A 16,361-nucleotide genomic window follows, 5' to 3' on the forward strand; every position below is an offset into this window, starting at 1 on the left:
AACCTTTTTCTTGGTCACAGACCACTTGGAGAATCTAGTGAAAACATGTACCCCTTCTTAAGAGAAATACACATCAATACGCTTAAAACTGTAAGAACTTTGCATATAAATTTGAGATGTTCATGGATCTTTTGGTGTCATGGATTCCTGACCTAAAGGGATTTATAGGTATAAAATGTTATTAAGAGTATTCTTTTTACATTTAAATGAATAACAGGATGTAGAATTGTACACCTAACACTATCTCAGTGATACATTACATGTAGGAAAGAATATATATATATATATATATATATATATATGACTGGAAAGATAAGCACTAAAATATAAACAGTACTTATATTTGGGTGGTGAGATTGTGATTTAATTTTATTCTTTGAATTTGTTACACTTTCACATCTAAAAATAAAATTTTTACCAGTTTATTTTCACAAAAGTAGCTGTTTATTGTGACCAGTTATGGAACTACTGGGCAGAGCTCTCAAAAACAAATCTAAAAAGACACAGTAGTGACCACTCTTCCGGATGGCTATTCATTCACAACATTTACCAGTCTCTGGGATCATGTGATCTATGGGAATCCTCCTTCTGATCTTCCAGTTGGTGCAAGAGTGGGGGCCTGACTCAGTGGAATCAATCAGTGTCTCTCCTCAAGATTTTTCTGAACTGTAACTAGCCAGGAGCCAGCCAGCTCCTTTGTGGTGACTGAAGCTGTGAGTGAGGTCTGGAAGCTTTGAAGCCGGGCAGGGGACACACTTCCTGCTGGTCTGCAATGACAGAGAGAGACAGAGAGACACCTCATAGTTCCTGGCTGTTCAGTTGCCTTTGAGTCCAGCTCACCCTAGTCCTTCTTGCATTTTGGTTTTCAATTCTTCCTTTGATTTATACCTTTTACCCTTCCAACAAATTTCCTTTTTGTCTGAACTGGTTAGAGCTGGATTTCTGGCACCTGAAACCAACAAGTCCACACAATTAACAAAAGTATATTTATAAGTACTCAAGAATAAAATTGGACTCAAGTTGTAAAATAAGTGAAATCGACAGGAGCGCCTGGGTGGCTCAGTTGGTTGAGTGTCCAACTCTCGATGTCGGCTCAGGTCATGATCTTGTGGTCAGGAGACGGAGCCCCGCGTTGAGCTCCATGCTGACGGTGATGCCTGCTTGGGATTCTGTCTCTCCCTCTCTCCTCTCTCTCTGCACCTCATGCTCTCTCTCCCTCAAAATAAATACATAAACATTGAAAAAAAAAAGAAATCGACAATATGTCTTAACACAGAAAGCGGCTGGCTTTGGGTGTCTGACCTTGTGCAGGACAGAGGGAGTTCAAAAAGCAGAGACAAATGGAGGTTCTTGGTTCAGAGCCCCAGATCATTCTGTTCATTTAGGAGGTGGAACTTGTCTTCTTGGCTCCATGTAGAAACAAACAATAACGGCATTGTCCAAACCCTGGTTATCACCATAAACATGATAGGTCACTTCTCTCATTTATGAATGTGATGCTCGGGGTAACGAATTTACAAGTGAATGAAAGATAAACGTATTTTCTGATTCAATGAGCTAGAAAACAATCCTTGCATTAATTTGGCAACCTGAAGATATGTGAGCACTGCCAAAGAGAAAATCTGAGCAAATTGTTAGAGATACTCTACAAGAATAAACAACTTTACAGAGGGGTTTGTGTGCTACACAGCGAGTTCCATTTCAACAAATGTTCAACTGTAATGAAAGTAGTTAGAAATACCGGGGCATGGCTTAATTATGTGAGGAATATTTGACACAGTGAAATTTAAAATGACCTGCCTAACTACAAAATAACTCATCCAAGCAAAAAGCTCCAGCTTCAAATCCATTTTATCTGTATCCTATGGAAAATTGTATTTTCTATTGGCAAATGTGTGTTTCTACTGAGTTTTAGAAATGGCCTGCTGCAGATATGTGGGAAGCAGGTCATGATGGAGCCCGTTCCACCTTTGGGAGGCTGGTTAGAGTGGTAAAGCCAGAGGGAAAGAATTTTGAGTTCACGTCGAAATCGACCATACGATAATGAGACTAGATTTTTTTAAAAATCGACATACTGTAACGTACAAACTCTAATTCAAGTAAAAGCTGTGTTCACATTTCTTGGAAGCTGAGAGATATCATTAGCACGGTATTTTAGAGGGAGACCTTGAGTCATCTGATCTGACATGCCTGATGTCTTTAGATGATTCTAGATTTGGGATTTGATGCTGTAGCTATGAAATCAGCACTTTTTGGCAGGCAGGGCTTTCAAACTAGTTAGAATCTCAGTGTTTATTTTATTGTGGGTTTTGATACGAATTACTAAACTACTTTTCAGGAATGTACCAATTTTATTCCCATCAGCAGAGTATTTCATCATGCCCTCTGTTCATCCCATGCATTAGCACACTTAACCTAGTTTGTCACTGAAGTACCAACAGTGATGTCATATTCAATGTCACTTCAAATTTCTTTGATTATTCATGAAAATAAACACTTCCTCTTATTTCTTAGCCTTTGCAGAGCTAACTTTTGAGAATGAATATGTTCTTTGCACGTTTACTCCTTTTGTTGATTTATATAAGTTCTTTATATATATAGTGATTTCAATCTTTTTTTATGCCATTTCTGCCACAAGTATTTCTTCATTTTTAAATTGTGACTCAATTTGGAACCTCAGTGATTCTCATTCCTTTTTTCTTCGTGATTTCTCCCACTGTGCTTGCCTTTAAAGCCCTTCCTCATCCCCAAATCAGATTCCCCTGTGATTTATGCTCACTCGTACAATATAACGTAAATCCTGTCAATTCACTGGATCATAGAGACATATTTGGGGTAACAGCGTGAAATCACTTTAATTTTGAATAGCATTTTTTAATTTATTCTATTTAAAAGAAAAAAAAAAAGAGAAGACAAGAAAAGAGAGCATAATGGAAAGACAGAGATCTGTAGTCCCTGAGATCCTGGGGTGTTTGTTGGGTCTGTGTCTCTGTATAGAAGAGGAAACCAGCACTGACTTGCCTCTGCCCTCGCAGTGCTTCTGGGCTTTGGGTTAGTGTTCTGGCCGGAGTCAGGAAAATAGCTAGAGGCCTGGATTTGCTAACAACAGCCCCAGTGCAAGTTACAACGAAAACACAAATGTCTCCTATCTCACCTGACCATCAAGTGGATTAGGTGCCTGGAAACCCAGGGATGAAATGAGGGGCAGTCTTTTTGGGAAGGGAGGTGAGTGGGGGAGGGAGGAGCCTGGGAAGTCTGATTCCTAGGGTACCTTTGCCTTCTGCCCTCCCCCTCTCCTTCCTCACTCTTAAGCCCTGCCCCCAGGACTTGGACACTAATTTACAAGGAATGAAAAGGAGACTTTTTTTTTTTTAAATGTTTATTTTTGAGAGAACATGCAAGCGGGGGAGGGGCAGAGAGAGGGGGACAGAAGATCCTATGCGGGCTTTGCCCTGACAGCAGACAGCCCCCACGTGGGTCATCGTGAGATCATGACCTGAGCTAAAGTTTGACAACCCACTGAGCCACCCAGGCGCCCCGAAAAGGAGACATTTTTAGATTTCTTTTCCACCCAGTTTATCTCTGGAATCATTTTTCTCTTAATTTCTTGAAACTAAAATTTGTTCTGAAGTAATAAGTGGAACATGGTAAAGATCAAACCAGATAAAATATAGGTCTTACTCCAGTCAAATCTCCCCATGAAAGGCCTGTGTCTGGAATTAGAGCTTCAGAAATGCCCCAAGTGAGGGGAGGAGCTGTTTTCTATTATGTTCAATTAAACTCTCAGGCTAAGGGTTCAAGTGCTATGTTGCCATCAACTCATAAGAGAACCCTGCAATTATTATGTGATAAACACAACTAATGAATGAATGGATGAAGGAAGGAAGGAAGAAAGGAAGGAAGGAAGGAAATGAAATGAAGGAAGGAAAATGAAGGAAATGAATGAAAGAAAATGAAAAGCATTTCCTATACAAGAGGAATAGAAAAGGAATCAGAGGATTCTAGAATCAGTTCAGCCACTATGCAACCTATCTGAGCCTCCTTGAGCTTCAGTTTCCTAATCTATTCCAGCTGTCTATCCACAGAGTTGATATAACGTTTTTGAAAGCGTTTTAAAACATGGTCTGGAACTATACATTCTGGACATTGATCAGAGTTTAGCTGGCCAATACTAAATAATACTTATAACTATGGAAACCCTTTGCTTTTCAATCACTTCACTGAAAGGGAGAATCTAGATGTACAGGTTAATAATTTTCAGTGTGAGAATGCCAATAAATGATTCCCACTCTTCCTGGGATATATGATTGGCCAGTTTGTTTGAGGGCTGGTGCTCATAAGCCTGAGATCAGAGATCTGCTTTTAGATCAATCAGTTTTGCTATGTTTTCCACCCAAATCGGTCTGAAGCCGTCTAAGATAGGCAGGTGTCTAATCCATCATCTTTGCTAGAAAAATTAATCGGGCCATCTTACTGATGGTGAACCAGTGCTCCGGTGTCTGTATGTGCTTACCTGGAAGTCAAAGAATAATTAGTGTAAAAGAAAAGAAACCGCAGGCTTGAAGGAAAAGACTTGTTTTAAGAAAAAATATCAAAACCAGGAGCTCTGTGTATTCTGGGTAGTCAACTACAAATGGCCTTCCCAACCTTTTTCTCATATAATGGCGCATCTAAAATATGACTAGATTTGTATGATAGTATGCTGATGTCAACTGGGGGGAAATTGGGACCCAGTCCCAGCTTCTTGTGGCCACACAGAGGGATGAGGGGATCGATGTAATGCCCGTTAGGAACCCTGCCTCCGAGGACAGTGAAATCCAGGAAGGGATGACCAGGCTCGCTGGCCTCAACACACCCACACATCTCAAATGGAACCCCTCTGCCCGCTAGGGCAGCCCTCTCCATCGCTCTCTCACTCCGTCATTTATATCACTTGTATCTGTATCCAGCTGGAAATACCTGAGTTAATGCTATATTTTCCCTTGGCTCCTTTGGGTCCATTCAACTCAAACATTCACGGAGGACCTTTGTAGCGGGCACTATTTTCCATTGGTTGAAATCATTCCTGGGGCCATCTTTAAGTTCTGTCTCCTGTCCTTCTTCTCCAGTCTCTTCCCCAGCCCCCGTCCACGCCCCGGGCACACATGGTGATGACTAACGAGGGTTTTGCCCAGCATTCCTTCACCCATTATACAGTCAGAGGCAGAATTCCATCCAGATGTTCCCCATCTTCTGTGTGCCACCCACCGGCCAAAGCCAGCTAAAAGGCGGTAGGCAGGGAGCCCGGGTGACATAATTCACAGGCAGGGCTCAGTGTCTCAGGAGACGGAGCCTGCGAAGAAGGGTAGTGAAAGGAGGAGAGCTCTGGGAGGGCAGAGGGAGAATAGTCTGCTCACCTGCCAATGGATTTAGAAAAAGAAAAACGATTTCCTCGTGTTTCTTTTCTATTCTGAAAGGACTAAGGGCTCCTCACCATTCTCAGCATAAGATAAAAATTTCTTCCCAAATCCTTGGCAGTCAGGCTCAGTTTTATCCGGCCTTCTCGGATATGCATCCCGGCCTTGTCACTTACTGGGCTACCACAGGCGCGTTATTTAACCTCCGTGGGGGTCTTTATTTCCTATCGTACAAACAGGGTACAATACTGTTCTTGTAGGCCTACTGAAAGGTCAGCTTTCCTTTGTGCTTTAGATCGGCCCTGTATTCTTTATACAAATTCCACTGTCCCCGGAGGGGGACAAATTCCACATGAAACCTCCTCGTTCAAGTCTTCACCCACCTCTCACCTCCGTATTCAGCTCCTGCGCGTGGCAATAAGTTTTTGTACGTTAAGCATATCTGAACTGAGGTTTATCTGAATCTTTGCCTAGTTTGCACTGCCTTGCTGATGGAGCGATATGGGATTCTTCTTCCTACATCCTTGTTTTGCTTCATTGTACCTACCTCGTCCTCACCGCTACGGCTGCGGTGGTGGTGTTTATTGCTTGAGGGTTATGATGACCGCGTGACGCAACTCTTGATTACCGAATGGGAACTTCAATCGTGCTGTAATTATACAACGCACTCAGGAAGGGTGATCTGATGAAGACCAATTTAAAAAACACTATCGTAATTTCAAAACAAGGGCAACAACATGAAAGCATGGCACACGGCTTGGGAAAGATAATACCCTATGAATCGACGGACAGTGTGAACATTGCGTGATTTTTTTTTTAATTTTTAATGTTTATTTATTTTTGCGAGAGAGAGAGAGAGAGAGAGAGAGAGAGAGAGAGAAAACGAGGGGGGCTGGGGAACAGAGAGGGAGACACGGAATCCAAAGCAGGCTCCAGGCTCTGAGCTGTCAGCACAGAGCCTGATGCGGGATTTGAACTCGCGCATGGCGAGATGGTGACCTGAGCCGAAGTTTGCCCCTTAACCGACTGAGCCACCCAGGTGCCCCAATGTGCACGTTGTGTTTTAAATACACTAACCGTGACTTCCTTCTGGGCCACACTCCTCTAAAGCATGGGAGGAAAATAAGCAGGTGTGGGAGAGAAATCAGGCTAGGAAAGACGTTGGGACTTCCTGAGTAAATTGTTATGGCTCCGGCTCCCCCTAGTGTACTGAACAACACAGGTACCCCAGTGTGCAAAAGCTGAGCTCAAGCTCAGGAGCCAGTATTCTTCTCTCCAGCCGCCAGCCTTACCTGAACAACTTGAGATCTCCATTTTGCCACCGTTTCCTCCCTACTGCACAACCAACCACAGATCGGAGACGAAATGGGGCAGGTGTTCTGTATCCAAACTGATTTGAGCACCGATCTTCGTGGAAGGACTGAATTGATTCGAGGCATCCAAGAAATATTTAAAAGTATGTAAAAATTGCTTTAAAAAGAGTTGCCACTTTCTCATGAAGTAGGGGATGTAATTAAGGAGCATAAGCAAAAATTAAAGACGGTTCCTTGTTAATTATTTTACTACATATTTTATCGGCCCCTGCCTTCTATTTATCAAACCATTAGGCATCTGTAAATATATTTTCCTCAAGCAGGACACAGAGACCACTGGGAGACCAAAGATCGAACCATAGTGGAAGGAAAGTAACTCTTCCAATGGGGAAAAAAATGACATATTAAAGCAATGTTTCTTAAAGTGTAATCTCCCAAAAACACTAGTTCCACAATGGGTCTTACTTTTAAAAAAAAATTGTTTTAGGAGCGCCTGGGTGGCTCAGTCGGTTAAGCAGCCGACTTCGGCTCAGGTCATGATTTCACGGTCCGTGAGTTTGAGCCCCGAGTCGGGCTCTGTGCTGACAGCTCAGAGCCTGGAGCCTGTTTCAGATTCTGTGTCTCCCTCTCTCTGACCCTCCCCCGTTCATGTTCTGTCTCTCTCTGTCTCAAAAATAAATAAACATTAAAAAAAAATTAAAAAAAAATTTTTTTAATGTTTATTTATTTTTGAGAGACAGAGAGAGCACGATCGGGGGGAAGGGCAGAGAGAGAGGGAGACACAGAATCTGAAGCAGGCTCCAGGCTCTGAGCTGTCACCACAGAGCCCGACGTGGGGCTCGAACTCACGAACCGCGAGATTATGACCTGAGCTAAAGTCGGATGGTCAACCGACTGAGCCACCCAGGCGCCCCTAACGGGTCTTAGTTAGGCTCTCATGATAAGTCGTTTTGAGACATGTGGGGTTAAACAAAGAGAAACTGACTTTAAAAACTTCAGTATTCTTCTAAACCCTTAGTGTGCTCTTAAAACCCCACCGTGTGATACTTAGAGCTAACGCATTTCCCAAATTGTCTAACACCATGATTTTTTTTTTCATGCCTATCCCACACACCTGGTTTGTGAATTATCTTCTGGGAACGAATACGCCCTGGATGAGAATTTCATTAACTTTCAGTCGAAGATGGAGAACGAATAGGAAAGTAAGCCAGAGGAGGAAAGGAAATGGTATTTGATACAAGCAGCCAATAGGGTGGCTATAAAGAAGTTTGTGACCAGCGAAACATTAGTAACGCAACAGATTCAGAGTCCGAGAGTGGCAGTCCTATAATGGGGTCAGAAGGACCGACCGTGGCGAATGCATCGCCAGCCCACGCAATCATTACCAGACTTCTCCCAAAACGTCATAGCACTGATGCCATCGTGAGAACGTGAAAGACTGCAAAAAGCACAGTGCCCCATCCTATGGGGTTTTCCACTTTTAATACAACTTTTCTTGTGCACTACCTGTACTAATTGATGTGGACGTTTTAGGCTCTTTATTACAAACAGGATCACAGAGACACAGGGTGCTTTGAGGAAGTTAGAAGATGCCTGTATTTAGCGGAAGCGGTGAGTTTGAGGGGATTCCGATAAGTCACAGCTCGACAAACTCTTCTCAAAGGGAGTGTTAGAGAAAACTGGAAGTCCATACAGTGGCTTGTCTTGGATGATGGCACATGACAAGAATACTGACTCATGTCCACGAGAATGTGCCTATTCCTATTGGCTCCATTCACACTTCAGAAGTGCTGCTGTCCATGGACTCATTGGTACGTTTGGTGACAACACGTTCAGTCATGAGGGTTTCGGGGGCATCAACGGACCTACAATGATGTGTAATTGTAGGTTCTCTTGTTGAGGACGCAGCGTTTCATGGAGAAAACAAACATTCATCAGCCCCCAATGGATTGTGGCTCTTAGTCTCTTAGCAGATGGGGGTGGAGGGTGGGACAAAGTCCATTCCAGAAGCAACTCTTGGGCTTCAGTGGACCTCCTATTTTCCAGCTGGGTGGACTTCAGGCATGGAGAGGTCAAGTGATTTAGTAAAGCGCCTGATGAAGTCGAGCAGCTGGGACGTGATTTCAGGGACTTTGCTGGTCGACAGCGCTTGCCCGAGTCAGTCAACAGCCCTGTTTCCTGGTTCTAGCCGCTTCTCTAGCTGCACCACACAGTCAGCGTGCTGCGTCCTGCGTGGCCGACCTCCCGGCTGTCTCTGCTCACGACTGGAATAGGAGGCATGTTACAGGTCAAGTCTGAATGTTCTGGCAGCACAGCGTAAGGCAGATTGCTCCATGCCTGCTCAAAGCATACAGTGTCTGGCGAAAGCCAGATTGAAGATAGCTAAACTCACACGCCAAGATTCCAAAGGAAAAACTTAGCTCACATTTTTCCTCTGCACGGTGATTTTTCTTTCCCTTCCTTTTTTTTTCTCTTCCCTTTTTTTTTTTTTTTTTTAAAGGGAATCCCCATGTTTACACGTTGAAATCCAAAGTGCACCAGTGGTCAGTTCACAATTCTGTGACCCATGAACATCTGTGGGCCAGGGTGTTCCTTGGGAATCGGCGGTGCCGGGCGCCGTGAGCCAAGCCTGCCCTACGCAGAAAGGAATTCTCCAGTGAGTGAAGCAGTCAGCGAGGGAAGAGGCCTGGGAGCGTTCAGGGCCTGGTTACTCTCTAGCTCGGGTTTTCCAGAGGCATGTCTGCACTCGACTTCAACTAGTTTTACGAGCTGTATTTGACTTTAGTTTTTGAGGCAGGTCCTTCTGAAGCTCCTTAGAGGAAGCAGAACATGAATCTTCATTTTACCTTTAGGAAAAATACAACTCTCTAATCTGCGGTGGGCAAAATGGAGCTCAAATCCAGAAATAAGAAGCCCTCTTTGTCCTTTGAGTAGAGAGAAAAATCTCAGAGGGAACAGGTTTATTTTGACATCTGTCCCGGAGGACTTAGTGCTTAGTTAGGGTCTCCCTCTGTGGAAGGGGGTCCCACAGGCCCCACAGCCGGGCGAGCTGCAGGGAGAGATGGCTTCAGTGTGGCGGGTGGCACTGGGGGTGGTTGAATGTGCCTTATCGTTTCCATTCCAGATTTAGGTCGGTAGAGGGACTTTGGCGGTATCATCGTTCTGATTTGTTCAGTATTCAAAAATTCATCGAACCCTCAACGGCAAAACTTAGCATGTGGTGTATTTGAATCTTGTATATTTCTGGAGGTTTTTTTTTTGTTTTTTTTTTTGCCTTGTTCTAAATTTTTTTTAATGTTGATTTATTTTCTAAGAGAGAGAGAGAGAGAGAGAGAGAGAGAGAGAGAGAGAGAGAATGAGCTGGGGAGGGGGCAGAGAGGGAGACACAGAATTCAAAGCAGGCTCCAGACTCCGAGCTGTCAGCACAGAGCCCGATGCGGGGCTTGAACCCACGAACTGTGAGATCGTGACCTGAGCCGAAGTCGGACACTTAACCGACTGAGCCACCCAGGAACCCGTTTCTGGACTTTCAATTCCTTACGTATAAAAAAAGGACAAGGGCTAGATGGCCGCCCAGCCCCATGGCAGTTCGAGGGTTCTGTGAGTTTAGGCTTGCTTCTCTCCTAGTTGGAGACCAGTTCCTCTGCTCTAACTTCTCTGCTGTAGTCTGGGTGCTGTAAGAAGAACTGTGTCCCCTACAAAATTCATATGCTGAAGTCCTAACAACCAGTACCTCAGAATGTGGCTGTATTTGGAGACAGGGTCTCTACAGGGGTAATCAAGTTAACATGAGGCCATCAGCATGGGCCCTAATCCAATACGAGTGGTGTCCTTATTAAAGGAAGAATTTGGGGGTGCCTGGGTGGCTCAGTGGGTTAAGTGTTCCACTTCAGCTCAGGTCACAATCTCGCGGTTCATGAGTTCGAGCCCCGCGTCGGGCTCTGTGCTGACAGCTCAGAGCCTGGAGCCTGCTCTGGATTCTGTGTCTCCCTCACTCTCTGTCCCTCCCCCACTCATGCTCTGTTTCTCTCTCTCTCAAAAATAAACAAAGATTTAAAAAAAAAAAAAAGAATTTGGACATAAATGAGTGTGCACAGAGGTGAGACCATGTGAAGACAGAGGGAGAAGATGCCCAGGTACAAGAAAGACACGGGCCTCGGAAGAAACCGATGCTGCTGACATTGTGACCTCAAACGTCTAGCCTCCAGAAGTGTGAGAAAATAAATTTCCGTTGTTTAGGCCAGTCCATCTATGGCGCAAACACTCTGAGCTCTATATCACAGTGAGTTTTTTGAGCTGTGAAAGATGTTCTATGGGTTGTTTTTTTTTTGTTTTTTTTTTTTTTAACAGACTCTTAATATTGGTTTTAGCCTAAAGCAGTCTTGTCTTTCCCAGGATATTTAAAATACTTAAAAAAAAAATGTTTTCTTCATCACCAGACATGAAGGAAATTTAGTAAAATAAACCCTCTTTACTTTTACTTGAAGGGAATTTCATAATTTCGACCCATAGAACAATTGTTCTGAATGCTTATGGATCATCAGTCTGCCTTCTGAGAAATACTACCATTATCTACACGTTTCATTTAAAGCCAAATAGTTCGCTGGATGAACCTGTAGGTGACAGCACATTTCTGAAGAACTTTGGACCAAACACGCAACTCCAGATGGGGTGTAGTCCGGGTTTTGTTCAATACTTCTGTCTTTAAAGGTCACTTGGAGTCAAACATCATGTGACCAAGTTACAGAACAAATTAAATGATAAAAAAAAAAAAAAAAAAGGTAACCATTGGTCACTTGTTGTTTAAAACTCAGGCTCTTACTTAAAGTAAAGCATGTTATCACCAAAATAGATTTTTCTTTCCCTTAGTACCAAGACTCTGGTTCTTTCCTTTTACAAAATAGCCACAGGAGTTGGCATGGGGTGCCCAATTGCTAGAAAGCAGGGGACCCCCTGGCTCTCTGCAAGTCCCTTTTGAGGTGGCTGTGAAATTTCTCAGGGAGAGTGTTTCTGGATCAAAACTGCTCGCTTGGGAGGGGAGAATCACCCAGCTTTTTGAGGCTCTGTGTGTCTGAGAAAGAGATCAGAGTACATGCTAAGAGGCGTGGTGTGAAGGGTTCTGACCAAACCCCGGACACCAGACCAAGCAGTGCACGTGGAGGCAAGGTCAGGTGCTCAGTATCGTGTCCACACAACTAGAGGAATGAATGCCTCGCTCATTTTCTCAGCCAGCTTTGTGGTGTCACCCAATGATAACACGAATAGAGTTTATAGATTAAAAGAAAACCCGTCTTTCTAAAAATCACAGCTTGAAGGAAGAAGTTTGGCCGATTAAAAAGGCAGAGGGCGCCGGGAAAAACTGCAGGCACTTTTATTTCCAGCTATGAACAGAATGGGGAAAAAAATTGCAACTTATTTATATTCATTTATTTATATGGATGATGAATAAGTTAAGGAACACTTCATCTCAAACACAGATTGCTTTTATTTTAGCTAAGCTAATGTTTCAGTTCCATATATATTTTTGAATTTCCATCAATGTCCAACACCATTTTTTTCTTCCTTCTTCTTCTTAAAAAAAAAAAAAAAGGATTTACAAGCACTTTTACGGCACTCAAGAAGAGTAGGCTGAAGGTTCATAATAATAATTTTCCTTTTAAAAAACATCCATCAGACCAAAATAAAATCATTTTAATTAACTCCTTCCTGAGTAACTAAAACCTTGGAATGTGCTGAAAGGTTATAATAAATAAGGCAGTCAAAGATCAACCAGCTTAAAATGTATTTTTTTTTAAATTAAACTATGTAAAATGTACAATATATTTCATGAAGTACAAACTGCGTTGGGCTCGGGGCCAAAGAAATCCTGTCCTGTGTGCCAATAAATGGATGAAGTGCCTTGACTTTTAGGACGTAGAGACTCTTTGTTGGGGCAAAATGGCATTAAGGCCCTGCAAGTGAATAGGTCAGCATCTCTTGTTGGCATGGTGTAATGATCACTGCTGACAGTAAAGGCCTTTGAACACACAGCTGGAAGTGCTCGTGTGAACTTGCACTAGGACGATGCATTTTGCAAATGACCAATGGGTCCCGATGTTCTGACGAAAGCAGAGATCACTAAGCCAGTTCCATTTTATTTTCAGAGAGTGAGCCTGCACAGTGTGTAAACTAATTATCATTCTTTATATGCAGTTTCATAGACATGACTCACAACGTACCGGGCGCTGCTCTTATTTTTTGTTTTTAATAGGACAGCTGTTCTCTGGGTTGCTTTTTAAGGTATGCCTAATGGTAGGGCCCTGGTCTCTCTACACAGGACAAAGGATATTTCCTCTTCTAAGAACATTTTTCTTAATCACGTCTCTGCCCCAGTTCTCTGAGGCAGAAAGGAGGCCCACCAGTGGCCAAATGCTGGACTTTGTGCCTCTGTGGTCCCAGCCTTCACTGGACTCCTGTGGGGTGGAGCCTTCTTAATACATCTCATGATAAAGTAGCTTTAGTGCACACTCGACAGGTTCCAAATGACTTGCTTTATATCTTGGCTACTGTCCAATTTTAGTGAACGAAGAAAAAACTCTAGAGAGACTTGTTGGTTTCTGAAAAGTAGAAAATGTGTAGCTTGTGTAAAGTCAGTCTTATTTACTATTAAGTATTCCCAACTCACACTCTGCTAGTGCTCTTGAAGGGCTGGCTCTAGGGGAGAAAACATGAAGGAGACAAAATCTGTCACATGTATCCCGTCTGCCACCACCCCCCGCACCCCTGCTTCTCAGCTGGCTGTATGTTATCCACCCAGAAATATATGCATATCCAGAGCGGGGTGGGGGGAGCAGTTAAAGATGAAAACATTTCAGCATCCAAAGACCCACGGGGTCATGAGTCGGGGGCAGATGACAGGAGAGGAATGGGGAGAGGAGACATTTCAAGCAATGGAACTGCCCCACAGCTATGCACCACTCTGGGGGCAGACGCCTGCTCATAAAGCTGGTCAGGCAGTCTCTTACCAGAAGCTCTTGCTTCTTGTCTTAATGTCTTAATAGGGGTTCTCAGGAAAGAGCTGCTTCCATAAGAAAGGGGGTTGGAGTTTCACCGCTGCCTGAGTAGAACTCAGTACCCCTTTGGACCAAAACCAGGTACCCTTCAAGGGACCAGAAGGTGAAAGATGCCATTATGGTGGGACCCAGCTTGGCCAGGGGTTAGACTATGCATTGTCTGTGGCCAGGCTTAGAACTTCTGCCACAGGAGTCCAATGCCAGAGCTAAACTGGTTCCTGGGTCTCCAGTGAAAACGATGCTGGGGAGAGAGATGCCATGTGGGTACAAAGAACCAATTTTCTGATGTCACATGACCTCCAGAGATGTTCGTGCCTACACTTTTCCTTACACAGCAAACAAATTCTTTCCCCTGCTATGCTACTTTTAGATCCGTCAGAATGGTGCTTGGAAACGGAGGGTCTCAATGGAGCTTGCCCTGCACCTTGACCTTGGAAAGTACTCAAGGCTCTGGACTGGTTGGGGGTGTGGCACAAGCTGACTTGCCATTTCAGAGAGAAGTATGCTGCTGTTGGCAAAAGTGTCCCCTGAGATGGACCAGAGGCAGAATTCTACCATTGTGGGTGGAAACCACTCATCCAGGGGCATCCTCCCTTTTGAGGTCCTTATCAGTCTTACCTTCCCCTCTTAGACACTTCTAGAGTAGATTCCCTGGTGTCTGAAGTGGTTTTGTATTTCTACCGAATTATGTAAGTCTGGGTGTTTCCTACCACTGAGGTAATATCTTTACAAGTCATTTTACAAATGATAAATTATTGGGCTATGGGCTGTATTTCTCCCCCTCCTCTCATTATACTAGAGGGAAAAAGCTATGTTATGATGAACTGCCCTGTGATGGCGCCATCTAGTGTACCTGGGAAGGATCCGGGGAACCAGGAAGACCCAGAATACAGTTAAACAAGAAAGACCCGCAAAACCGGGCATCTCCCAATGACCCCAACATGTGGGAATGTTTCGTTCTTTTTAATGCAACTGAGCATTAATTTAGTCCCTTAAGGATTTTTCTTCCCCCAACAAAAAACTTTCTGGAAAAGGGAGATAAAGCCAGTGGAGGCAACACAGTGCTGGCATCACCTCTTATAAATATCTTCTAGCCACTTCTCGTCATCTTGTTCCTCATCATCGATCGGCTCCTCGGTTTCCAGTGGAGTTGGAATAAAGAACTGGGGTCTCAGAGGGGGCCTGCTGACGTGGGACTTCAGTCCAAACTTGCGTTTCAGCAGGTGGAACTGCTCTTTGACGTAGTGGTAGAACTCATACTCGTATCTCATTCGCTGGTAGAGAATCTGCACGGCCTCGGGGGAGGGGACAGTCTTCTTCACGGTCACAGTCATATTTCCAAGTTTCCTATGCTCTGGAAGAGAACCAGAGTTGCATATGAGCCCTCACCTGTAATGCTTTTGCGCAAAAGGAGTAATGATGTACTCTGCATTATGTACGTAATACCGGCAGCTCCTATGGAAGGAAACTCAGCGTGCAAAGAATGGAAGGGGAAAAGGGTGCCCAACAATATTTAGAAAGATTTCACCTTAACCTAGGTGTTAATATCAACATTAGTTGACTAAACATAAACTACCTGACATTCTTTGCATGGGATGCCAACTATGTAATTTGACCACAATTCAATGAACTACAAATTATACATTCCTTTGAGCAGCAAAATTGACCCATTTTTCCTTTTTTATTTCCTGTTACACACACCAAGGGCTTTCCTTTCAGGAAGAAGCACAGGAAAAAGCTCTCACCACTTGCCAATCATCTTGATTTTTCTTTTAAAATATTGCTATGTATTATTGATAGTTTAACTAGATATAAAAGCTATTCGCAGTTCATTATTTCAACAGGGCATTTGTTAAGAAAAATAAAGGGAGAATTGCCAGATTTCTTAAACACAATGTTAACTGTTATAAATTGTGAAGGCTTTTTAAAATATGGTAAATTATAACTAAAATCTGCTTAGTTTTATATTAATGACTAAAAACACAATGTGTTATATATTTACATGGAATGCTTAACAAAAAATGTTACGTGCATCATAAAATTTTAAGCTTTTTTTGTTCTGTTTTATTTATTTTTGAGAGAGAGAGAGAGAATGTGTGAGCAGGGGAGGGGCAGAGAGAGAGAGAGGGACAGAGGATCTGAAGTGGGCTTTGCGCTGACAGCCGCGAGCCCAATGTGGGGCTCAAACTCACAAATCATGAGATCATGACCTGAGCCAAAGACATTCAACCAACTGAGCCCCACAGGTGCCCCCAAATTTTAACCCTTTTAAAGTGTACATTTAAGTGGCATTAATTACATTCATAATGTTGTGCAACCATTACCACTATTCCCCAAATTTTCTTATTGCTCCAAACAGAAACTCTGTACTCCCTTCCCCAGGTGACCTCCAATCTACTTTCTGTCAATGAATTTGCCTTTTTCAGGTATCTCATATAAACGGAGCCATATAATAACATGGTCCTTTTATGTCTGGCCTTTTTCACATAGAATCCTATTTTCAAGGTTCATCCATATTGTGTACATGTCAGTATATGAATAAATGAATAGTACTCCATTGTATGGATATACCACAATCTGTTTCTCCATCTACTCATTGA

The 16,361-nt window shown here is 43.3% G+C and overlaps 1 protein-coding gene across 4 annotated transcripts in view; it reads right to left on the reverse strand.

The window, feature by feature from the left end:
- Positions 1-351: 351 nt before the first annotated feature.
- The window catches only part of UST (uronyl 2-sulfotransferase), a 315,627-nt gene continuing 299,617 nt past the window's right edge, over positions 352-16,361 (reverse strand). Inside the window, exons 8-9 of one of the 4 annotated variants that reach the window (XM_019425021.2) lie at positions 14,836-15,115; positions 352-767 (exon numbers count right to left, since the gene is read on the reverse strand). In XM_019425021.2, the coding sequence (XP_019280566.2) occupies positions 638-767; positions 14,836-15,115 (410 nt within the window). In that variant the 3' untranslated portion in view covers positions 352-637. Of the gene's footprint in view, positions 768-12,064; positions 15,116-16,361 lie in introns of those variants that run through there. The other 3 variants (XM_019425022.2, XM_053904397.1, XM_019425023.2) reach the window with 3 other exon arrangements.

Source organism: Panthera pardus, unplaced genomic scaffold (genome assembly GCF_024362965.1).
Source record: "Panthera pardus isolate Hobbes unplaced genomic scaffold, ASM2436296v1 HiC_scaffold_17, whole genome shotgun sequence".
In the NCBI taxonomy this organism is placed as follows: Eukaryota; Metazoa; Chordata; class Mammalia; order Carnivora; family Felidae; genus Panthera; species Panthera pardus.